Source organism: Schistocerca gregaria, chromosome X (genome assembly GCF_023897955.1).
Source record: "Schistocerca gregaria isolate iqSchGreg1 chromosome X, iqSchGreg1.2, whole genome shotgun sequence".
NCBI lineage: Eukaryota > Metazoa > Arthropoda > Insecta > Orthoptera > Acrididae > Schistocerca > Schistocerca gregaria.
Genome location: NC_064931.1, coordinates 574,400,028 through 574,425,330, shown reverse-complemented (window position 1 = coordinate 574,425,330; position 25,303 = coordinate 574,400,028). Strand labels below are relative to the sequence as shown.

The following is a 25,303-nucleotide window of genomic DNA, read 5'->3' as shown; positions in this document are numbered from 1 at the left end:
AGGAAGGCCAATAGTTGGTCTTGGTTAAAATAATGATTGGCAATAGCCGACAGTATTATGGATGAGTAGATTATTTACATCTATCGTCGGCCTTGCTGACTATAGACCGTGCATTTCACCTTTTCGTCTATGACTGAAAATCAAAATATCTTTTAATTTCACTGCGTGGTAACTAGGACCCCCGCCCCCTCCTGTTCCACCTCTCTGGTTACGTCCTTCCCTACAGTCTCTTTTTCGTTTTCCGTAGCCTTTTCATCATAATAAACCCAATAAATCGCGCAATGAGGTAATGTGTGGACACGAGAACGCCCAAGCATATATTCGGTCCTTCCACAAACTTTTGTGCATGCCCGTGTATTTCAGTGCGTAATCGCAGACCCATGGGAATAATTAGGGAATCTCCATAGATTCTAACATCCTTGGTCTATGGTGCAAAATTGCAAATGTTATCTATGATAAAGTGCGAAGCGGGCGGAAATGGAGCTGTCAAAAGAAGTAGTGGAGTATTTGAAAATAGCGGGTGACAGTAGTAAAATATCGGAAGAATGTTGTCATCATATACTATCTACAGCTGTTGCTAGTATATTAGGGAAGTCAGTTACCTCTCGTAAGTGTTTCAGAATATAATGTTACTTACTTTCAGCTTTTAAATTTCATAGATCTCTAAAGGTGAAATAATGTAGGACGAAATAAATTTGAGATGAGAAACCTATTAACTGGGAAATGCGAAATACACCAATAATTGTCTCTTATGGTGCCACTCCCCGCGGTTTGAATGACAGCTTGTTTATATTTGCTTTCCGAAGGGCTTTTTACGCAATGGAACTGAGTATGCCCAATGCAACACAGAAACATACTACTGTAAAAACGAAAATATTGTTACAGGTTTATTAAAAACCTCATTGCCTTGAAGCAGTCTGTCAACTACGTTTATATTTGAATAAAACCTTTCTTCACACACACAGGTGCTGGGAGATATAATTGTAGATAGCTATTTAGTAGACACAAATACCACACACGATTATATAAAACGACAGCTAATGGCATAATTATAAATATTGTAAGAATTAACCTGTGAAAATTGTAAGAAAATTGGAAACATTGTAAGAACCCATGTATGTTTGAGCTCATAAGACACAATTGATGACATCAATACAATTTGTATTGTTATATGGATGAATAAACATATCCATCAATCAGTCATATGTACGTAGACCAGCACTTCATATTTCTTAACTCTTCATGTGCCATAGACAATTGAGGTAGCTTTCGTGTATGTTGATGTATCTGAAGCAGACGGTTGTGTAAGTAGGGGAAATATCCTCATGTAAAAACAAATATTAACAGCAGAACAACTAGTACCTGCAAATCTAGTAATTTCAGTATTTCACATGTAAATAGATTTTTGAAAATGAAATTACAGAATGTACTTGAGTTAGGACGAGCCAGAATAGTTGATATTTATTTTTTAAAGCTAACAAGCTTCATACAGTCAAAGCAGCTAATAGTAGATACAAGTGGCATTTTCTGTCTTGGTCTCCATTAATTTTAAGTAATTTCAGTCCGTGTGGTGAATGAGAGATTATCTAGAAGGGCATTGAGGTGTCTCCTTCAAGAGCATAGGCAAGAAATTTATTTCAGTAGATTAGTTGAGGAATCTGAGCCAAATTTTGTACTCTGAAGGGACAGAGCTACCAAAGGTGATGGGTATTTTAGTTCATGAGACACAAAGTTATCAACAGACTTTCTAAGATAGTGTTAGTGAAGTTCTACAGCTACAGCACTTGAAGACAGTAATAAGATGTAATAAGTACATATAGGGTGGGAAATTAATAGGATAATGGTATAGTGGAAAAATGGTTAGATTTTGGGAACCACCAAAGGAAAAGTGGCCTCGTGGGCATGAACAGTCTGATCTGGGAAGGGGGTTATGAAAAATTAGTTACGAAAAATACAAGGGGGTGGTAATTTGTGTGATGTTTTTATTATATAAGGCCTGGCGATGTATGGCAGAAAACCAACATAGTTGTGAGAATAAATGGCTGTAAGGCTATAATAGTTGAAGTATGCTTAGAGCTCACAAGGCTGACATGAAATAAGAAAGAACTGTTGCTGGAAAGTGGAAAGCAAATATGGGGGAAATAGAAAAGTACGTAGCTGAGATATTCAGTTAATTATTATGTACAGAAAATGTGTTACCTAAGTCTGGTCCTAACTGAATCAGATTATATCAGAAAGTAAAACAAAATTGGTTCCTTGAGTATTCGTAATACAGTTTCAGGCACAGTTTAGTACACTAGAGCAGTGAGAAGAATGAAAAGTTAGTTTCATGTTACACAGATCATTTACATGACAAATTGCAATGATTTGAAATGAGTCCTCATATTTGCACCTGAAATAACTTTATAAATAAGGCTACAATGTTTTTAAAAAGACATATCTGCAGATTTGAGTGAGTAAAACCTACCCGCCAACTTTTCCACATCACAATAATAAAAATCCTCTGTGGAATACGAGCTGTCGAGCAGAAACTACTTCAGTTTTCAAATTTTATTTTGCTGTCTGACACACATTTTATTTCAATGGTTAAGTGATCAAAAATTGTGGTTGCAGTATTGTGCACCCCCTTTTTGTGCTAAAGGCAACCTTAATTTTTTGTAATGAATGCCATTTTTCATGGTGTTGTAGTTATCTACAGCATAGTTCCTTTTGAACTGCAGTAGATGATTTACAACAAACTTCATGAAGAAATAAATATACTGTGTAGCAGCAGTCAAATTTCTAAATTCCATAAAGTGATGTGTACAAGATGACCATGGGCTAGCACCACATATCCTATAACTTATTTTTCAGTGATGAAGTCTTTCTTCTTAAAGATGAGTTTTATTGTGTGTGACATTATTGAATGAAAATATGTCAGCTTACTGGTTTCTCTCTCTCTCCAAGATTTGCAGTGATTCTAAGTGCAAATATGGCTGTACTAAGTTGTTTTAGGAGTTCCAGAGAGTGCTTTTTCCAGGCTAAATTTTCAACAACATGTACATCTAAAAGTTTTAAAGTTTACAACCTATTGATTGGTTCCTCTCAATATGTTACACTTACCATTGGTACAATACCCCTAGATTTGCAGAACTGATTATATTATGTCTTTTTAAAACTTAGAGTGAGACCATTCACAGAAAACCAGTCAACGATACTTTTAAGAACATTGTTTGGCATATCTTCTATTGATTTGTGTGCTTGGACTGAATACAGCACTATTGTCATCTGCAACAGAACTAATTCTACTTGTTGTATATTAGATGGAATATTGGTTGAATTACTAAGTACAACTTTCTTAAGTATTTTGGTCACATACAATACGATCCATTGGTTGACTATACCATCAGTCCCATAGAACTTCAGTTTAGCTAGCAGAATATTGCGATTCACTCGGTCAGCTGCCTTAGGTCACAGGAACTACCAAATGGGGCTATTTATTATTTATTGATTGTAAAAGTTGGTGAGTTAATCATGAGAATGCAGAGTAATAAGGTCAGGAAGGAACAGGATAGCTCAGTTTGTCTGAAAGTCATAATGAAAGACTTGAATGTGATTAAGAGAGAAGTACAAAAAGTGCTACCTGAAACAGTTGCTTGTTGGGGGGGAAGGGTTACCAATTGAGTTGCAGAAGCATGTTAAGGTATAACAGAAGTCATGAAGGAAAACAAAGGACAATTCCAAACACTTAAGCTGCGAATTAAGTATATGGGGCAGGCAAATGAAAATGAGACGTGGAAAACATTTAAGTAAAATGGCTATTTTTTTCAAAAGCAATCGCCACAAATGTTAATACATTTATTGCACTGTGAAACAAGACAGTCACTGACTCCATGGAAAAAATTTTGCTGTTCCTTATGGAATTATGATTGTATCTGGGCAATCACCTCTTTGTCCACAGCAAATAGACAGCCACAAGTGTCTTCAGTAAGCCCACATGTTGCCAAGGTTGTTTTGACTATGCCGCAGAAGTTTTGTTGGGAAACACTTTGCAACATCCCCCTACAGTTCCGATCTCTCCCCGTGTGATTTCCATAATTTTATAGCTGGGAAGCAAGACATTTTTGGCTGTCAAAGAGGTGCACAACTGGGTACCATCATGGATCCACAGGAAACCTCAAACATATTTCCATGAAGGCATTGCCTATATTGTCTCATAATGGGATAAATGTATTAACGGTTATGGCAATTACTTTCAAATTATTGAACAGTTTACTTAAGTTCTTTCTGCTTCACTTGAGTGTCCCCCAAAGGATGCAGAAAAGGCGGAACTATTTAACCTGGAATACTGTAAAATAGACGTTAAGGCTGGTGAAGGGCAGGTGGAAGAAGTGAAGGGGCAAGTGAGTATTGTCATCAGAGGGTTTGCATTTGAAAATATGGGAATATATGTGTATATATTGCCAGAGAAGTAATAGTTGCAAGGAAGGCAGTAAGGGGCAGAATAAGTAGAGAAATTCTGAAAATTGAGAGTTGGCATACAAGGCCTTGTGGTTTAGATTTCACTTGTGTATAAATAAGTGGGTAAGCGGAAAGAAGCTGTAATAATATCTGTATATAAGGAAAAGCAGCAAAGAAATAGTGTTACCTATTTTGTAAGTAAAATATTTGATAAGATCCGTGATAAATATATACTGAAGAGTCAAAGAAACTGGTACACCTGCCTAATATGATATAGGGCGCCAGCGAGCACACAGAAGTGCTGCAGCACGACATGGCATGGACTCGACTAACGTGTGAAGTAGTGCTGGAAGGAACTGACACCATGAATCCTGCAAGGCTGTCCATAAATCTGTAAGAAGACGAAATGGTGGAGATCTCTTCTGAACAGCATGTTGCAGGGCATTGTAGATATGCTCATTAATGTTCATATCTGGAGAGTATGGTGGCCAGCAGAAGTGTTTACACCCAGAAGAGAGTTTCTAGAGTCACTCTGTAGTAATTCTGAATGTGTGGGATATCAAATTGTCCTGCTGGAATTATCAAAGTTTCTCAGAATGCACAATGGGCATGAATGGATGCAGGTGATCAGACAGGATGCTTATGTATGTATGTATGTATCACCTGTCAGTCATATCTAGACATATCAGAGGTTCCATATCCCTCCAACCGCACACGCCCCTCACCATTAAAGAGCCTCTGACAGTTTGAACAGTCCCGTGCTGACATGCAGGGTCCATGGATTCGTGAGGTTGTCTCCACACTGGTACATGTCCATCCGCTCTATACAGGTTGAAACAAGACTCGTCCAACCAGGCAACATGTTTCCAGTCATCATCAGTCCAAAGTCACTGTTGACTGGCCCAGGTGAGTCGTAAAGCTTTGCGTCTTGCAGTCATGCACGATACACGAGTGGGCCTTTGGCTCTGAAAGCTCATATTGATGATTTTTGTTGAATAGTTCACACACTGACACTTGTTGATGGCCCTGCATTCAAATCAGCAGCAATTTGAGGAAGGGTTGCACTTCTGCCATGTTGAACAGTTCTCTTCAGTTGTCATTGGTCCCGTTCTTGCAGGTTCTTTTCCCGGCCACAGCGACATTGTAGATTCATTGTTTTGCTGGATTCCTGATATTCATGGTACATTCGTGAAATGGTTGAATGGGAAAATCCCCCACTTCATCGTAACCTCAGGGATACTGAGTCTCATAGCTTGCGCTCCAACTATAACACCACTTTCAAAATCACTTAAATCTTAATAACCTGCCATTGTAGTGGCAGTAACTGCTCTAACAATTGTGCTTGACACTTGATACCGACTGCAGTGCCATATTCTGCCTGTTTACATATCTCTATATATGAATATGCATGCCTATACTAGTTTTTTGGTGCTTCAGTGTGTAAGAGAATTTTATCAGAAATGTGGGCAGAGGTGTAGGAGCCAACAAGGGTGCAGAACAAGGTTTTTTATGAGTTACAACAAGCACCTTTTAACCAAGATATCTAAATAATGGGAAACGGAAGGGGAGACTGGGACACTTCACTTAAAGGGTACCAGTGTTATAGAAAAGTGTACCACAAGGCTGTAAGTTAGGGTGCTTGCTGTTTCTCAATTATGTGTGTGATATTTGGGTAAGTGTAAATTCAGAATTAAGACTGTTTGCTGATGACAATTTGCAAGGAGGGGGAAAAAAAAACACCACCACTTACAAGATGTTAAGGTCTTGCAAAAGGATCTAGAAGTCACTAGAAACTGGATCCCGAGAAATGGGGTGTTAGAAAATGCAGGTAAGAGTCAAATGGCTACCTTCTCAAACAACAGGAGTGCTAGAAGATTTGATGAGGACATGTAAATCTGCATCTGTAATCTGCAAACCACTATGAAGTGCATGGCAGAGGGTACGTCCCATCGTACCAATTAATAGGGTTTCTTCCCATTTGATTCACAATGGAGTGCAGGAAGAATGATATCGAAATTCCTCTGTACATGCTGTCATTAATCTGATCTTATCCTCACAGCCCCTATATGAGGATATGTAGTGGGTTGTAGTGTCTTCCAGGAGTAATCATTTAAAACTGGTTCTTGAACACTTGTAAGCAGCCTTTTTTGGGCTAGTTCACTTTCAACATTTCTGTGCGTCTCTTCCCTCTCTTCTATGGGTAGAAAAAAAAAAAAAAAAACACACACACACACACACACACACACACACACACACACACACACACACACACACACACACACACACACACCTGTAACCATTCAGACTGCCCTTCTCCGTATACATTCAATATTCCTTACTAGTACTTTTTGATATGGATCCCACACACTTGAACAGTATTACAGAATTGATCACCCAAGTGGTTTGTAAGCAGTCTCCTTTTTATACTGACTGCATTTCCCCAGTATTCTACAAATAAATAGAATTCTACCACCTGCCTTACCCATAGCTGAGCCTGTGCCATCATTTCATTTCACATCCCTACAAACTGTTGCACCCAAGTAATTGTATGAGTTGGCAAATTCCAACTGTGACTCATTGATGTTATAGCCATAGGATATTACATTTTTGTTGTGTGCACAGCTCTACATTCCTGAACAGCTGGGATCTGACATCACAGGACAACAGTGTTCATACGTAGTTGTAACAAAGTGCTGGCAAACTGCACTGGGTGTTACACATAGGTGAGTCAGTAAGCAAGCTGTAAAAGTGTCTGCTCATGCTGATGAGGGCTCTGTAGGGTGCAAGTGAGGACATATAGGAGAAAGCTTACATGCTCAGTATGAGACATGGAGGGATATAAAATTCCCAGCAAAGATACCTGTCAAAACAGATAAAAGGAGTGCAGTGGAGGGCAGCCAGCTGTATAATGGTAGTCTGCAGTAGGATGTGTAATGAAAATTAGTAAGAAATTGAAATCTAACAGTACTGCACAAAGAAGGATGAGAGCTAAACGTGGGGGAATTGGTTAATCATATGTGTCTGAGGACACACAGGAAGAAATAGATTGGTCACTGATAGTGTTAATAATGGAAGGAAAGATGACTGTTATCATATATTGGATCCTTCAGTGGGCATGGAGGGCATACCTCTTGCTGCAGTAATTACCCCTGGGCGGCCTCTCCCTGGACCCGCCTGTGCACTGACTTCTCCTTCCCAAACACTGTTCCTAGTTTACTCCAATTACTTTTTAGTCTCAGTAAACACTTTTTTGTATCTGGAGTCCCTGTCCTTCCATTTGTAACCTTGTTCAAATGGCTGACTGCAGTAATTAAGCATTGTAATTAGACCCCACACATCAGGAAAGGTCTCTGCTTCTCCTTCACAGCACCATTAACAGCTGACTTCCACAAGGATGGAGGGACTGACAATCGTATCGAGCATGTATAACACCCAAATTGTCAGTGGATAGAATGTGTCGATGCTTTGACCATTAGTTAATTTCATGTTCCATGGATCATTTGCACAAATCATAATTATGTGGAATTTTACATTCATATGTTAATATTGCTACATCAGACCATTTACAAGTTTGATAAAAAGATACAAATGTGAATTATTAATTCCTATCCATCATCTTTTACACATTACAAAAATAGAAATTATTCCATGGAATAGAAGGAATTTTGAAGGAGAAACTTCTTCAGTATGTTTTCAAATTTAACTTTGCTGCCTGTCACACATTATGTCATTGGTTAGGTGATCAAAAATATTGTTGACAGCATTGTGCACCCCTTTTTGTTCTAAAGACAACCGTAATGTAGAGTAATGCCATATTTCTTCTGATTTTATAATTACGTACGCCATTGTTGATTTTGAACTGCAGTGGATCATTTACAACAAACTTCATGAAGAAATAACTATAATATGTAGCCGTAGATTACTAATTTCCTTAAACAGATGTCCACAAGATGATCATGGGTGAGAATTGAAGACTTTCTTAAAGGTGAGTCACCCCAGAAGACTATTCCATATAACATTGTTGAATGAAATATATCAACATACTAATTTTGTTCTCCCTAAGATTTGCAGTGATTTGAAGTGCGAATGTGGATGAACTGAGTTGTTTTAGGGGTTAAAGCACGCCTTTTTCCAGTCTTAATTTGCAGCTATTTGGACACCTAAAATTTTTCCACGCTGTTAGAATTTCCTCACAGTGTATTCCACTTATCATTGGTGTAGTACCTTTAGAACTGAATGTTGTCTTTTTGAAAGTGAGAATGAGGCAATTTGTAGAAAATCACTCAGTAATCCTTTTATGAACATTATTTGGTAATAATTAAATGCCTAGCCTGCACTTATCTGGTAAACTGTGGTGGCCTGGGAAAGAAACACTAGTTTTTAAGTTCAGTTGCACGAGTAAGATTAAAAAATAATGTGTTCATTAATGTTAACACTAATGATGCATCCACATCCTGTAAACTCACTCGTTCCACATCATTTTGATAAAAGAATCATTCTGAGATGATACAAAAGACAGAATGTTATACATATATATGTGAATGTTGTAGACTTTTTTGAGTTAAATAGTAACTAATGTGAAAGAAATGCTGATATACAGTTTATTGTTAATGGCATTCTGTGCAAGAAGGTTAAGTATTTGAAATTCTTAAAGTTCCAATTCTTATTGAAGATCCTTTGTATCTCTCCAACTGATGTATATGAGAAATTATACACTAGTCTACATTCCTTTTTGTGTCTCTTGTACTGTAATTGGGTTTAAAATATGTTGCAGTGAAACATTTTACATATTGCCATTTCATTTTCAGCTGTGTTGGATGAGCTGTTGAACACTCAATCTTCTATAAAGGGTGCTTATGGTGCTCTTTTAGTTTTGCTTGTGGAAGCTTCAAGGTTAAATTTAACACCAGATTCACTTGGAACTGCACTGCAGCAAGAGTACAGCTTTAATGCTAAGCGATGTAGTAGTGTAATGCAATGCTACATTAACAATAAAAACAAAATAAGGGCTGCACTTAGTCACATTGGACAGCATCCTCCACATGTTACTGATGTCAGATGGGAAATGGATTACTGTGTTAAGGTAGAGTATTTGCTCTAAATCATATTTATGTAATTAATTGTAGTCACTCCCAGAGGCAGATGCATTTATCATGGTTCAACAGTTCATATTTTAAATATTACGGAACAGTTTGTTAGACACTTCTTATGATACATAAAACAGACTTGTACTGAAATATCCATCATTTTGAGACAAACAAGTAAAGTCCCATCCTAGGAACTGGTTACTCATGAAAGTGGAAACTAAATATGTTGTTAATGTTTTGTTAGAACATTATGGTTCCTCTCTGTAAATAAGTGCAATTGCTTTGTAGTTAATTGGATATAACATATTCATTTTGGATGGAAAGTACGTGACAACTTGGTTAAGAAATGATAGCTACCTTGGTATTATCCTCTGTACATTACTTCATATTGACTTAATTTTTAGAACATATTTGATTTACATCTCGTAAAATCGGGTGTACTGCCGGTGGTCCGCGTCTTCCCAACACGATATTTCGACGTCGTAACTCGGCGTCTTCATCAGGTCTCAGGGAACACCTGATGAAGACGCCGAGTTACGACGTCGAAATATCGTGTTGGGAAGACGCGGACCACCGGCAGTACACCCGATTTTACGAGATGTCAACAAATTGCCAGGAAAGTCTTAGAAATTACATATTTGATTTAATTGCACATTTTGGTGGTTTTAAAACTTCCTTATACCCAGATTGGGAAAGCGAATGAAAGGGCTCTTTTTTAGGAACTTGTACGATGATTATTAAAGAAATAGTTATAAGGTATGTAATTAAAATGAAAGTAATAGACTGAACCATTTATGATGGGCAGTAGAAAATATATCATCAGTGTGCTGAAAAGTTTGTTTTCAGAATGTTTGTAAGTATTCTCTTCACAAAACTATCAGTGATTACGTGAATCACATGTCTGATGCAAAAAGTAGATTTAAAGTATTTGAGGGTATTAGTTCATAAAATATTAAAAATTATTGGTTTACCAAAGTAGATGCTTATATGCTTTTATAGATTGCCATGATGCTTCAGATTTTAATGTTAGACTTAAATACTACTTCCACTCGTCCTGCATTCCCTTAAGACCTCTTAAAAATGAGAATATATGTAGAAGTATTTTATGGGCAACTGAGCTTAGCCTCATTTTACAGTGGCTTGCATATTATTATGGAAGTGTTGATGAATACCAAAGGGCAGCAACAACACAGCAAGTCAGACTATCACATGTACTTCAGTTTGCAAGCTAACTGTTTCTTGTGCACATTCATTGATATATTTTTAACTACTCTACTCTGTTGATAGATCAAATGTAATATAACAAGCAGGAATGATAGTCTTAAATCTCTCTCTCTCTCTCTCTCTCTCTCTCTCTCTCTCTCTCTCTCTCTCTCTCTCTCTCTCTCACACACACACACACACACACACACACACACACACGTGTGTTATTTTGGTAATATGAGTGATAATTATTTTCCCTGCATATTTATTCTTCATTATGATTTATCCTTATTGGCATTTTGTTATCACATTTTTCTTGATATTTGTAGGTGAGCAGTCTGGATCTTGTCCGTGAAGCCACTTATAACATACAACTTGAAGTTGAAAGATGTCAGGGCAAAACACACACAGAGGAAAATACAATAACTTTCTCCTGTTCTGTGGGTGAGCTACAGAACTTGGTGTGGAAACTAAAAGAAGCAGTCAAACACTTGGAAAGAATCTCTCTTAAATAACTGTGTCCCTGAAGGACCAGTAACAAAATAGACATAATCATTTTTTCACACAGATAGCTATGTGTGCCACAACAGATTATTTCATTTCTTCTGTATAAGTTTTTTGTGGTGTAGTTCACATAAATCATTATCCTATAAGTGTCTATGTATTTTCTGGATGATAGTCGTTTCACCCATTGTATCAAGATGGTACCTGTTTTCAGTGTTGGGAATGATAATACACATGTTCTACCTCCAGAACTCTGTATTTGTAAGTAACTTTTCTAAATGGTGTGCAAGCAGGGAAGATTTTGCATTACATGCCTCTATTGTTGTTTTAGTATGAAGGGAACTTTTTAAATTGTACTGATAGTTTCAAAGTATGTAATATGATTTTTAGCATTCAGTTTCTGATAAGTATTATTGTAATAGAAGTTTTTCAACTGATGGAATGCTTCATGACCATAAAGTTATAAAGCTGCTATTATTATTATTATTATTATTATTATTATTATTATTATTATTATATTTTGCATATTTCATTACCAAGTATTCTATTTTATATTTGTGCTCAATGTTGGATTTAGTTTTTGTTAGATGTTGTTAACCCACTTGCTGTATTGAACTGGCTGCAAAATATAAATGACGAGAAACAGTAAGAAGACTGAATAAACAGTGTGATAATACACAGTAAAGTGTTGTCTGGAGAATTTCTGTTGTTGCTTTAATAATTTGTGTTGAGTGCAAGAAAGTATTACAGATACATGAAAACTGAGTACATATTGTTGATGAATACCCAGTTAATATTCAGATTTTCGCCAAGAGTTATAATGTTACTATGAAAACATCTTTTAGAATAAATGTCTGGTTCCTAGTAGTTGATTGAAATTTTTTGATGCACATTCTGTTGTTTCTGATGTGGGAATTGGTCTCATAATGGATTCTGAACCTCATGTTGACTAACTAGTCAATTTGCCAGATACTGTGATAATTTAATGTGGAACATCCTTGTGATCAGTGCAAAAGTGTTTTGTGCTATGGGTGAGATAGTAAACTTGATACTAGTTGTTTACATAATTCTGAATTGGCTTTGCATTACTGCTGGCCATTTTTTACCTTTTATGCAGATGTTGCCACATTTCATCTCAGCAGCAGTTTTCCCCTATGCTGCTCAAAACTGCATGCTATAATTGAATGTGTTTCAACCACCCAAAATGAAAGATTTTTCTTCTGACCATCATGAGCTTATCATATTCAGTTGTTTCCTTTAGTCAACTATTAGAAGACACTTGTGTGAGAACAAAACGTATTAACTCCTGTGTTACAAACTTAAACCTATGATCATATCGCTACAATGTCAAGACATTTTGGATAAATTTGTGTAAAATTGTATATTTGGTAGATTTTGTTCATTCCACCTATGAGGCGTGGCTGTAAAATAATGGGACTATTGCTGTAAAAAATTTTATTTAAAAAACATACTATTTAGTTATTGACATCCTCAATATATTCCCCTCCTATATTCCTACAAAACACCATGCAAATTTTTTATTTATGGAAACAGTGCTGGAAGTCTTCCTCAGTGAGCTCCTTCATAAAGCATGCCGCTTTTTCTTTCATTGCTTCAGCAGTATGAAATCTTGATCCTTTTAATGTAGATTTGACCTATGGGAGTAGATAAATCACATGATACTAGGTCAGATGAATGTCAGTGGCCTAACAATGGGATGAGCTGATGTGTTGGAGAAGCTGTGATTTGTTCAACAATTTGGGATCTTTCCCCCACTCCCCCCATGGAAGTGAGCAAGTGCGAGGTGACACAGTGGTTAGCACACTGGACGCACATTCGGGAGGATGATGGTTCTAACCCGCGTTTGGCCATCCTGTTTAGGTTTTCCACGAATTCCCTAGATTGCTTTAGGCAAATGGCAGAATGGTTCCTCTGAAAGGGCCTGGCAGATTTCCTTCCCCATCATTCCCTAATCTGAACTTCTGCTCTGTCCCTAATGATCACATTGTCGATGGGACATTAATCAGTAATCTCCTCTGGAAGAGAGCAAGAACCATAAGAATGCATGAATGTCAGTAAAAACAGTTGTCATTGCTTTGAATCTTGATTTGCTCATTCAAGCTCTTTTTTTATGTAGTTGGGCCCTTCCAGTGCATGTACTGGCTCTTAGTTTCTGGATCATAAGTAAAACACGAAGATTCATCACGTTATCACTCTTTCCAAGAAATTAAATTCAATTTCAATAGTATTCAAAGTGTCAGTACAAACATTTCCGTGAACTGCTTTTTGTTCGATCATGAGAATTTTCAGCACCAGTTTCACGCACACTTTTTTCCTGTTAAATTGGTCATGTAAAATTCGTCTTGTGCATTCTTTGTCAGTTCCTACAGTTCCGGCAATTGATCAAAAACTCAGCCGATGGTCAGATCACATGAGATTACCTATTTTTTTTTATATTTTCATCCATTTTGTTGTTGGAGCGTCCCAGGTGAGTCATCCGTAACGCCTTCTTGGCCATCTTGGTAATGCATGAACGGCTAAAAAATTCATATATAGTAAACAGTCTTCACTATGCAATTATTTTTGTAAAAGATATGTTTTGGTAGCAGTTTTCCAAGTTATGCAAAAATTAATGACAATTTGTTGCTCTCTTATTAGTTATCATTTTTCTGGTAAAACAAAATAACAGCTCTCACACAAATGAAGGCCATGGGCACACTGATTTGTCTACAGATGCCGCAGATGTCGCATTCAACTGAGAAGGCTTCACATTTCCAGAATTTGTACAGCCATCAAATAGTTGTACAGAAATTTTGCCAAAGTGTTCTTGAATAATGTAATGGTGTTAAGACTGCCACATTTGTGGCATACAGTTAGCGACATGTGTCCTGGGTTGTGCCACATGGCAGGCATCATAGAGATTGCAAACATATCCTGGCCAAGTATGCTTGTGGTGAACCTAGGGGACCCAAGCTGGAGGCTGTTCTGGGCCACCACTCTGACTGTAAGCTCTGGACATACTCTAGTAATCACTGTGTGGTGTGAAGTCTGAAACTGTCTCTCATGGTGCATGAGGATCAATGTTTAATGACACAGATTTTGATCATTTAATAGAAATGGCCCTAATCTCAGTGTTAAATGTCGTGATGTGGGTAGCTATTGAATTGAAACAAGTTACTGGGCAATATCGGGTGAACCTCAGTTGAGTTAGGCTAGCACAAATAATATGATGCTTAGTTTCAGATCCCTCTAATGAAAATGACTTCAACCACCTGGCAGCAGCAAGGGGGTTTTAGAAAACTCAGCAGCTTTCAGTTCAAAAAATGAATTTTATCATAAAAGTATTTCTAAAAAGGTATTCTTGATTGTTAGAAGGATCATTTTAAAATATTTCCCTTTTATATACAGAAAGGTGTCTAGTTTGTTGCGGATATGATGAAGTCTTTAAAGAAGTTGTCAGTAGACAACCTACTTTTTGTCAGGATACAAACACACAGAGTACAAAAGCACTGTTTGCATATCTGATAATATGGGAAGTCACCAGATGCTCAACTTCCGCTTGGGTTTTTGTTCATGCAGATGGACACACAGTTATTGTGTGAAAAGGACAGATACTAATGGGGAAAATATTGGACAAGCTGCACAAGAGTCAAAAACTCCTTGTATGAAGCCAAACAAGTGCATGAACTTTCTGGGTGATCATACAAACTGGAATTGAGAATGTGTAGGATTCACTGGTAAAAAGAAAATAAGGAAGATGCTTTACAAAGGTAGAGATTAACATTATTCAGAAATGTTAACTGAACTGTACATTTCTCATATTGTAAACAATTTCTCAGTAACAACTTTGAGATTGTTTCCTAGTCATAATCTCTGTTGTTAAATTCTCCTAGTGATGATAGTGTAGCAGCAGTGCAGGTGTCCCTTCAGTGTCACTTTGAACCTAAGAAGGAAAACAAGTAACAATTTAAAACTGTGAATTTATCTGTGAAGCATTCTCATATAATGTCTTTGATAGCCCATTGGCTGCAAAGAGGTAGGGTTCCAGGTTGAGGAGACAATTTTAACTTGTCACAAAAATGAAAGTCTAATATGTTGCAAAATGATTGTCTTGCTCCAACGATCCTTATCACTATAGCATGAATAACAGTTATGGATTTACAGATTACCACAAAGTTACTGGAAGAATGCAAATGATTTGTTTCTTGTAACTGCTAAGCTCGACATATAGGTAAACATGATGAACACAGACAGAAGCCATCAAGTATAATGCGGGCTACAAGATGCCATGAAACCTAGCTAAATTTACGTTCAGTCAGAAAAGAGTGGAAGTGAAAGAACTTACCGAGGCAGGAATAACTATTGTGAAAGATCTGACTAAGGTAATTTAAAGCTCTGGTGGATTATAAATAACATGAGTAAAGAGAACTCATTGAATAGTGCATGTGTCAGGATGGATTAAGGAGCGTAAGTGGGCATTCAGGACCAATCCCGTTCACTCTAGCATATAAAATTAAAAAGGAATTGCCCAAAAATGGAGATTGTCTACTTCTCCTATTCTACACGGTGCATTTGGTCTATCATCTGCTATGACCGCCTAGGGAACTGAGCCTAATGGTTGAGAGTATTTTGCCCTCGATGGGAGGAGCAGGCAGATATGTCCATGGTGTAGGAGGGCTAGTAGATGAGAGAGATCCGCAGCTGCAGCCACTGTCTCACCAGCGCACCATACATGACTGATTTCTACTCTATCATTGGTTGGCTTTCAATATTTTGAAGTCGTTACTTACTCAGCAACCTTGTGGATAGCATCCCAAGCTCAGTGGAACCAAGTGTGGGATCCATCTTCATTGCTGCAGAGCTGCTTATGTAATCATCATCATGCTGCTGAGGAGGATTGGTAATCGCAAGAAAGTATTGTAAAATGTGAAAAACTACATATTGCTCTTTTCTATCCGTAACACCACTTTGGGGTGCACAATTGTGGTATGCTGCTAACCACCCATTCTGTATAATACCATAGTTTATCCCTGTGCCACACCCAGTCCCAACCTCATGCAACATGGGCCTTAACCCTGTGCAAGACCTGTCTGATAGGTCCATCCAGCATACCATACTCCAGTCCTGTCACAGGCTTAGCCAAACCCACCATGGGCAATACCTCGTGTGAAAGCAGTCATGTAATATACCAACTCTGCTCAATTTCTGCACAGCATTTTGACCACCAACAAGCGCACTACTGAAATGAATGGCCACTGCCAAACTGTGGTCAAGAGCAGAGTTGACCACCCTGTGATACAATACACTACTGAGTACAACAGGCTTGAGTTTAATGACTACTTCACAACACGTATCATCAGGATCCTTTCCCCCAATACCAGCTTCTGTGAACTATGTAGATGAGAGTTTTCTTTGCAACCCATCGTTTGTTGCCGTAATCCTCTTGGCTTCAGTCACTGCTAGTACTCTTCCCCACACTCACCTCCATATTGCCCTAGAATCCTAACTTCTCATCCTGCCTCCAAACCCTCCTCCCTGAAGTCTCCCTTTCCTTTGTCCTGCGTCCCCCTTCCAATCCGCTCCTGCACATCATCGAGTGCTGCACAAACTCACCATTGCAGGTGCTCATATCACATTCCCTCCTATCTGGTGTACCTGCTACTTCTCACACCCACATTCCTATCACTTACACTGTCTACCTCCCTCCCAACCACTAGCCATTCTTCCCAACCCTCCCATCTGCTCCCTGCCTCCCATCTCCCCTCGCCCCTCATCTGACACTCGGCCAAGCTGCTGTTCTGGCACAGTGTATTCATCCAGCACATTGTAGCTATACAGGTGTGTAAAAAGGTTTCATACTAAAGCTATATTGGGCCTCAGCCTTCTATAAATAAGATGACTTGACACCTCTGTTATTGAGTTGTTACCTTTACTCCACATCATCATCATCTCTGTTTTGCAGTTTATGAACTCACGATACATTTTTTGAAGTTAATACAGTGTAGGCCAGGAAATCAGTAATGAACATTACAGACGTGGAATGAAGTTCTGGAAACACAAGAGATACACATTAAAACGTTTGTGTATGTCCTGTTACATTGTATTATTAGTTAGTTTATTTTTTATACATATGACAGCCTAATTAGTCTGAGACCTGTTACTTTAAAGTTTGTTGTCTCAGTCTGACCTTGTAACTATATGACTTTCTTTTTAATTACTTGTTTTGTGTTATCTACAATTTGACAGCAAGCTAAATCTAGATTGATGGCTATATTCTATTTATTTCTAGTGAATCTCGACTGGCAACACATTGAACTTTTGATGTCTTCCTGTGATTACATAAATCAGTTTCATTTAATCCCTTCCCCATAACTACTTCTGGTAATTCAGCAATATCCTCCTTTTTCACATTTTATTTTATCCAGTACATAATTCACCAAGGCCTGCAGATGACATTTGGTACATATGTGGAATAATAACAAATTTCATCGTTCTTGAACTACTCCTTCAGCCTATCACAATCCACTGCTGGATGTAGACCGGCTCCATATGTTTCCAGTGGCCCCTGATCAAATCCTATATCTGAGGTTGACTTCTAGTGTATGTCGTTCTATGCATCATTGTGTGCAATTTAGTTTACAAGCAATTGCCTTAGTCAGAGTCACAGTTTTCAGACGGTAGGTTATAAGTGGTATTATTCACATATAATAGATCTTAGCTTTCAGTTTATTTGGGACATCCTTGCTGGTCAGGATAAATCTAATAAGGGGAAGCCAGGATGTTGGGATGACAGATTTACTTCAAACTTTGTACATCTTTAATAAGCCATTAAAACAACATAATGTGCACGTGGTAAGGTGCACTACACAGGCAATTCCAAGAACATCGCAAGAGAAGTTTTATGTCTGTTATGTAACTGATGTATCTATGCATAGGCACCAGATGTTGGAGTTCATTGTGGTCCACTGGTTAGCATTCGAGCTTCATAAGACAAACGTGTATGAGGCAATGGTTCAACTCCCATTCAGAACTTCATTTTTGTTGTACAAGTGTAAATTTTGTGGTATTCAAAACATTAGCACCTCCACTATTCATTCTTGCTACGTTAGCAATGTCTCACCACTACGCAGATAACTGCCAAATGGGGGCTGCCTTTTGTCTGCTGCTTGAAGCATCAAGGTGCAAAGTAGTTCTTGGTACATTACCAGTTTGCATGTATAAGGAATATCACAAATCTCAATAGGCATGCATTTTCAGGAAAATTCTGTGTGTTTGTTCATTTACTTGTCGATAGTTATAAATTTGCTTCTTCTAATAATTAAATTTGATTTAAAATAGTAAGTAGTCAAATAACGTGAAATTCACTAAAACTTCATGCAAACAAATGTGTTTTCTTTAATTATATTACCTCTCAGATGTCATATAAATTAAATAATATGACCAGTCATAAAAATATAGATTAATAATTAAGTCTGAACGAGAGTCAAACCGTGGCCTCATACATGTTCTTTTCATGGAGCTCGAAACTAAACACTTCACCACCATGAACTCTAACATCTAGTACCTTCATAGATGTACATCCTCACAGCTTTAAGCAGGTTGCTGCCACGTAGTTTCAGCATTTCATTTGTTATCTACTTTTCTATTCTGGAAGCCATCATATGACACGCAGTGGAGGGTTGTCTTCTTCCCTCTTCTACTCTCGGATACAGGTAGAGCAAGGGGAAAATGTCTGTCTAAATGCCTCAATATCGGTATAAATTTCTCGTATCTTACCTTCATGGTTTTTATGTGAAATGTATGTTGGTGGCAGTAGGATCATTGTGCAGTCATCTTCAAATGCTGGCTCTCAAAAATTTTCTGAATAGTGCTCATTGAAAAGAACATCACATTCCCTCCACAAATTCCCATTTGACTTCCTGACATTTCCATAACACTTGTGTGTTGTTCAAACCCACTGAGAACAAATCTAGCAGGCTGCCTTTGAATTGCTTCAATGTATTCCTTTAATCTGACCTGGCTTGGATTCCAAACACTTGAGCGGTACTCAAGTATAGGTTGCACTAGCATCCTACCCTCAGTGTTCTTTACAGAAGAATCACACTTTCCTGAAATTCTCCCAATAAGCTGAAGTTGACCATTCACCTTCCCTACCACATGCTTGTTCCATTTCATATTGCACTGCAACTTTACACCCAGATATTTACATGATGTGACTGTGTAAAGCAGGACACTACTGATGCTGTATCTGAACATTAAGGGTTTGTTTTTCCTACTCAGCTTCATTAACTTATAATTTTCTACATTTAGAGCCAGCTGCCCTTCATCGCACCAAGTAGAAATTTTGTCTAACTCATCTTGTATCATGCTACAGTCACTCATCTTCAACACCTTTCCATACTCCACAGCACCATCAGCAAAATACTGCAGATTGCTGCTCACCCTGTCCACCAGATCATTTATGAACATATAAAATAATAGTGGTCATATCACACTTCCATGGGACACTCATGATGATGCCCTTGTCTGTGATGATCACTCGCCATCAAGACAACATACTGGGCTCTGTTACTTGAGAAGTCTTCAAGCCATTCATATATCTAAAACCTATTCTGTGTGCTCAGACCTTCACTATCCTATCTTCTTCAGGAGACACTTTTTTGTTTAGCTATTTAAGTGCATTTTCAACTTCAGCACTGATTACTTCCAGCACTTCTTCCTGTGTATCATTCAGAGCCACTTGTTCTTCCTTGGGCATTATGTAATGGCTATGATATACAACTCTTGGCAGAAATCTGTAACAATTTCATTACTATTATGTCTGTGACTATATCTCCTTTCTTGTTCTTGAGTGTCATAATTTTGTATCTTCTTGTAGACATACTGGTCTTTAAAAATTTCATGTTTTGGTGGTTTCCAAAAGCTTGCATGATCAAATTATTATAAAATTTCCTCAGATCTTTTCTTATTTCTTTCCAGATAATCTTATTGGGAGTTGTGTATTCTGCTGCATCTGTGTCCATTGTTTTCCTTTCTTCTGAATGATAGTAACTGAAAGTCGGCTGTTCTTGTTAGATTTCTGGAGTGAGACCTCTTTTGCCGCAATTTGGATGTTTGGTGTAATTTTCTCAGCAAGTTCATTTACTTCTAGGGACTTCAGATCTTCTATTGGATCAAGTTTCTCAGACGAAGTTTGCTGAAATGATGCTTTCTGTTTTCCTGAACAAATACCTGTCATTTTCTCCCTTCCTGGCAGCAGGTAGTGGTGATTCAGGCAAGCCTGTTGGTAACATGCTGGGGACATATCACAGAGCTGCTTGTTTCAGGTGATCTTCCTAATAGTTCCTTTGCTGAGGTGTGGCTCAAACCAAGTATTTCCTCAAACTCACTTTATTTCTGAGGTCATAAGCTGATTGCAAGTAGTACACAGTTGCATATGGTCACTGTTATTTAAAATTCAAAATATTATGTGTGTTGGACATTAATGGTGAAAGAAAAGCAGAGTTATTATGTTCCAAAATGGATTTCACATTAAAAATAATTGGAGCCATCAATTTACAACCCAAAATTATTGTGGTATAGCTTTTCCAATAAAGCTTGTCCTTGCTTACATCTCAGAAAGATTATGTTGTTATTGGAGGCTCCAATAGAGACCAGCAGCTAAAATATTATTCTAGAGGGAATTTAAGGAGGCACTTTCACACAAATGACATGACAATTATATTTTTAGTCCAATGCAAGAGTGTTCTAAATTAAAATCACTGTGCAATTTCAGGTCAGTCAGCATATTGCCTGTAGTATCTAAAGCTGTGGAGTACATAGTTGATGAACAGCCAATGGACTACCCTGAATCGCATTAGATCCATGATAAATATCAATAATGCTTCTTTAACACCATAGCACAGCAACTACATTAATCAAATCGATGAGCTCTATCAAATAAGTCATATTCAGATGTCAAATTATGATTTTAACACTGCTGCAGTTTGGGGAGATGTTTCATTTTATTCTTTTTATTTTAATGAAACAGTTCCAAGTACACAGAGGAGAAGTCACAAAGGAAAACTGTGCTTTCTGGAGTCCCCTGGACTTCACCCTGTGCATCAGTGATATTTAATCTATCTTACAGTGTTGTAAATATAACTGAAATTACTGTGCACCACTATCTGTAATTTCTGTTTCAATTTGTTCTGATATCCAAAAATCAGTATCTGTCTTTCAGTTAGTCTAAATTCCATTTCAGCATTCTCATAATTTTTCCTTTATATGCAGTACCAAACTTTTGCCTCATTTTTGCAGCTACGAGGTTGTGGCCCGAGTCTTGAGTTTCATCCACAAAACCTAAGTATATTTTCAATGTCACTCACCTATCTTTTGGACACCAATACATGGTCCCTCTGATTTGTATCATTCATTCCTGGAATTTTACAGGCTCCTTTGTTAACATTTTATCTTGGAAAATACATGCTTACTGCTTTAATATAATTGGCAGCTATAAACTGGGCAGCTCTCAGCTCATTAGTACTTATTCTCTCATGCAAGCTTTCTTTAGCAAAAAGGGCAATGAAAGACTCTTATTTTCCAAGCTTTGAGTTTATTATCTCCCAGGACTATTCTTGAATCATGTGCAGGTATCTTTTCACAGACTTGGTGCAGCTGATCATAAAAGCTGTCCACCAGATCCTCATCTGATCCTTCTGTTAGAGCATATATGTTTACAAAAGTTGTATTCTGGAATCTACCTTTTGTTCTGAGGATGAATATTCTATCATTAAATGGTGTAAATGTGGGAATAGATTTGTGCATATCTTCTGCTGCAATCAATGCAATGCCCTGATCTTGTGTATCATTTCTCCCAGAGTAATCTAATGTAAAATTTTGCTTCTGTATCTCACCATAATTTTGGATGAATACACAAACTATGAAGAATGAATTGTTACAGCATATACAAAATCTCTCTGTCGTATATGCAGTTCAAAACTTTGGAAACAATATTTGCAAGTAAATTTCAAAAAAAACTATTGTGGTAACTAGTCTTATCAGATTTCTACTACTGTGATTATGAACTTGTGTGAATAATGTTTTCTTTCAGCACCAATGTAATTGAAACTTTTAAAAGAGCTGCCTGTCACTCAGGAAACAGTTGCACCAGCAAAGAGACTATCTGAGTGAGAATAACCATTCCATTTGATATCCCCTCACTTCTGCTGTGGCCATGTACTCAGTTCCTTTGAATGCCTGTAGCATCTTAAGTGCCATTGGTAAGCTCTTCTACTGAACCTTCGCTGCTGAACCCCTGGTGAGACTATTGTCACCTTTCACCATGCCCAATTTGAGCTTGTGTTTGAACTCTAATTATCTTCATGTTGATGGGACATTAAATCCTAATGATCCTTCCTTTCCCAATCTTAGGGATATTGACTGTTTTAATACATTCTATGTAGAGTCTTTCTAGTCATCTTATCATGCCTAGGTTTTATCAGAAACTCAACCAGTGCTCACCTAGGCCTGCAGATTTTCCTGACTTCCTCTGTTGCAAGTTAAAGATCACTTCATCTATTCCCAGTGGTTTAGTAAAATCCTTCTTGGTGGGGTTTTGGTGGAGTGACCTATTCACATAAATGGAAATCTGTCTCTTCTCTTGCATCCTCTTCAGGACTTTCAAGGTTCCTTTCAGGTTTATTGCCACTTGGTTATATGTTGTATCCATTACAGTTGAGTTTCAGTAACAATTGGCTCATTCCTGCAGCATGTCAAATTTTCTATTGCTTTCTGCCTTTGTTGTTTCCATAAGTCATTCATGGCTGTCATTAGTCAAACTGTAACAATAGGATCTTCTTTCTTCCTTTATTTGTCCATGAGTGTGTCACACTCCACTACTCAGCTTGGAGTTCATTCTGTCTGTGCACCTTGCGGAACTATCTTCAGCACAGCTTCGAGTAATAGCTTGTTGAATCTCTCAATTTTCTAATACTGCAGGAAACTAGTTAACTGCCCCCTTGTGTAACCTTGGAAAGCAGTCTGATTGGCACTCTTTATATTCCATTGTGATGTGAAGTGTGGAAGTCTACTTCGGTCACAGCAGAGTGGTGCTGACTCCTAGAAAACTCATCCAACATTTTCATGTGGCTGGTAGTGTTGCACATGTTAGCCCTGTAGTTGAAAAAGTCGAATCATGGAGATCTCTGAGTCCCAATTTTTCAATTTAAAGTTCATTTTATGTCTGAGATCACGTAGCAGGTGAAACTCATAGTTATCAGCTCATTCATTCAGTCTAAGGTCCCCAGTGAGACTGCTTTGATAGCCCCATCTACTGTGGTGTGAATGATAGGCACCAACATACAATATTGAATGATCATATAAGTATTTAGGGAGTATCTTTGGTGGCAGGTCTGGGATATAAGGGCTTATGGACATTAACTAAGGTCATTCCATCCATTTTAATTCCTACAGCATACTCAGATTGCTCATCTGAGGGTGTCACATGCACCAGAAGTCCATTTCTTACTAACATTACCATTCTATGCTTCTCATACTCTTTCAGTGCTACTGCATCATAGCCAGGAAGCTTCAGTCTATTCGTTGAATCTTTGGAGATGTGAATCTCCTGAAGGAGAGCCGCGCTTGCGTCCACTGTGATGAAAATTCTTTTTAGTACCTCTCCCTTCACTTTTCCATGTTAATGTGGCATATGTCCAATACCTTAATCATATGCCCATCCTTCATGAACCTCTGTTTATGCCTTTGTTTCTACTGGGAGGCAGTAACATGTTCATTTGCTTCATGTGTGTAGTCTTTCCGCCCCTATGATTGTTCTCAGTGTTGCACAGGAGACACCATCATGGAGGTTATCTGCATGTTGAAACCATAGAATAACTTTCCTCTTATTAGATGACAACTGTCCTCCTCCTGATCAGTGACAAACCAGTATCACTGTCATTCTCAACATGATCCCAGTTGTCATCTCCCTGCATCTCTCTTCTATCTATCCTGCTAGCCTTACCTCATTATTTCTCACCCTTCCCATATAACTTTGCATTTCTTTCAGGCACAATCATATTCCATCACACCATCATAGCAGGTCCCAGCCTTCAGTATCCTCTTCAGATGATACAGTAGGAGAAAAGAGAAAATTATAAATGAATATCTTAAAACATGTACAACCTTTTTTGCCTGTTCTACTTGTAAGTTAAATAAAGAACAATTAAAATATATGTCATTTATATCTATTGAGTGCCATTTTGTTCATTACATGCACCTTTGAACTAAACTTCATAGTCAAAATTAGCTAATTATAGAAGTATAACCAAGTGTGCCTTGCTGATCCTAATGTTTCCACCAGATACATGCATCCTGTATACAACAAATCTTTAAATGTAAGAACCATAAAAAACTATGAAAGTGATAACAGTTATTAGTAATATAAATATAGAGTGCAAATTGCTAAGGTCTTAAAATTGTATTTAAAACAAAGTGAATTATTGGTAATAAAAGGAAAAATGGGAGTGATCCAGCTATGATACATATTTTTGATGGATGATGGCATTGCACTTTGGATTGCAAGATGTTTACGTCACTGGCCACAAACTCAGAAGACATAATGCAGCCTCAACAACACAGGTTGGCACTCCATTGTAGACTGCCTGCATTCCCATTCTGGCTATGAGGTGTTAATGTTAACTGGGCAGATGCTCAAAAGTGGAGATGCATCCCAACTAGTACAGTACAGCAATCTATACAAAGAGATCCCATCATCTTAAGCACACATGCAGGGTGTACCAACCACCTTGTCTGAACAGACTTTCCTGAATATTAAAATATGCATCAGTTGTAAATTAGTTCTGCTGATTGAGGACTTTGCCCAGTTCTTTCTGTTCCATAAAATATGTCTTGATTCTCTTAAAATTCTAACTGTGTACTTTTCAACTTTGCATAAAATTTTGGTTGTTTCTCAGTGTTACCAATATTATGTTCCTTCTTTTCAATATGTGAGCCGAATTGTAGATGTGCTTCTTGAATCTTCAGTTGAAGGTCCTGTCTGCCCATCTGACTTGAGCTGTGGATTTAAC

The 25,303-nt window shown here is 37.8% G+C and overlaps 1 protein-coding gene across 1 annotated transcript; it reads left to right on the top strand.

Annotated features, from left to right (window-relative positions):
• Positions 1–428: 428 nt before the first annotated feature.
• On the top strand, positions 429–12,703 carry LOC126299162 (COMM domain-containing protein 3-like). Its single transcript, XM_049990925.1, has 3 exons — positions 429–607; positions 9,249–9,523; positions 11,060–12,703. The coding sequence occupies exons 1-3, from the start codon at positions 478–480 to the stop codon at positions 11,243–11,245; spliced, it is 591 nt and encodes a 196-aa protein (XP_049846882.1). The 5' UTR covers positions 429–477; the 3' UTR covers positions 11,246–12,703.
• The last annotated feature ends 12,600 nt before the right edge of the window (positions 12,704–25,303 follow it).

Excerpts from the sequence above, each read along its gene's own strand:
- LOC126299162 (XM_049990925.1), top strand. The coding sequence starts at position 478 with ATGGAGCTGTCAAAAGAAGTAGTGGAGTATTTGAAAATAGCGGGTGAC. Across the intron at positions 608-9,248 it reads AGGGAAGTCAGTTACCTCTC|CTGTGTTGGATGAGCTGTTG; the intron begins GTAAGTGTTTCA and ends TTTCATTTTCAG. Across the intron at positions 9,524-11,059 it reads AAATGGATTACTGTGTTAAG|GTGAGCAGTCTGGATCTTGT; the intron begins GTAGAGTATTTG and ends TGATATTTGTAG.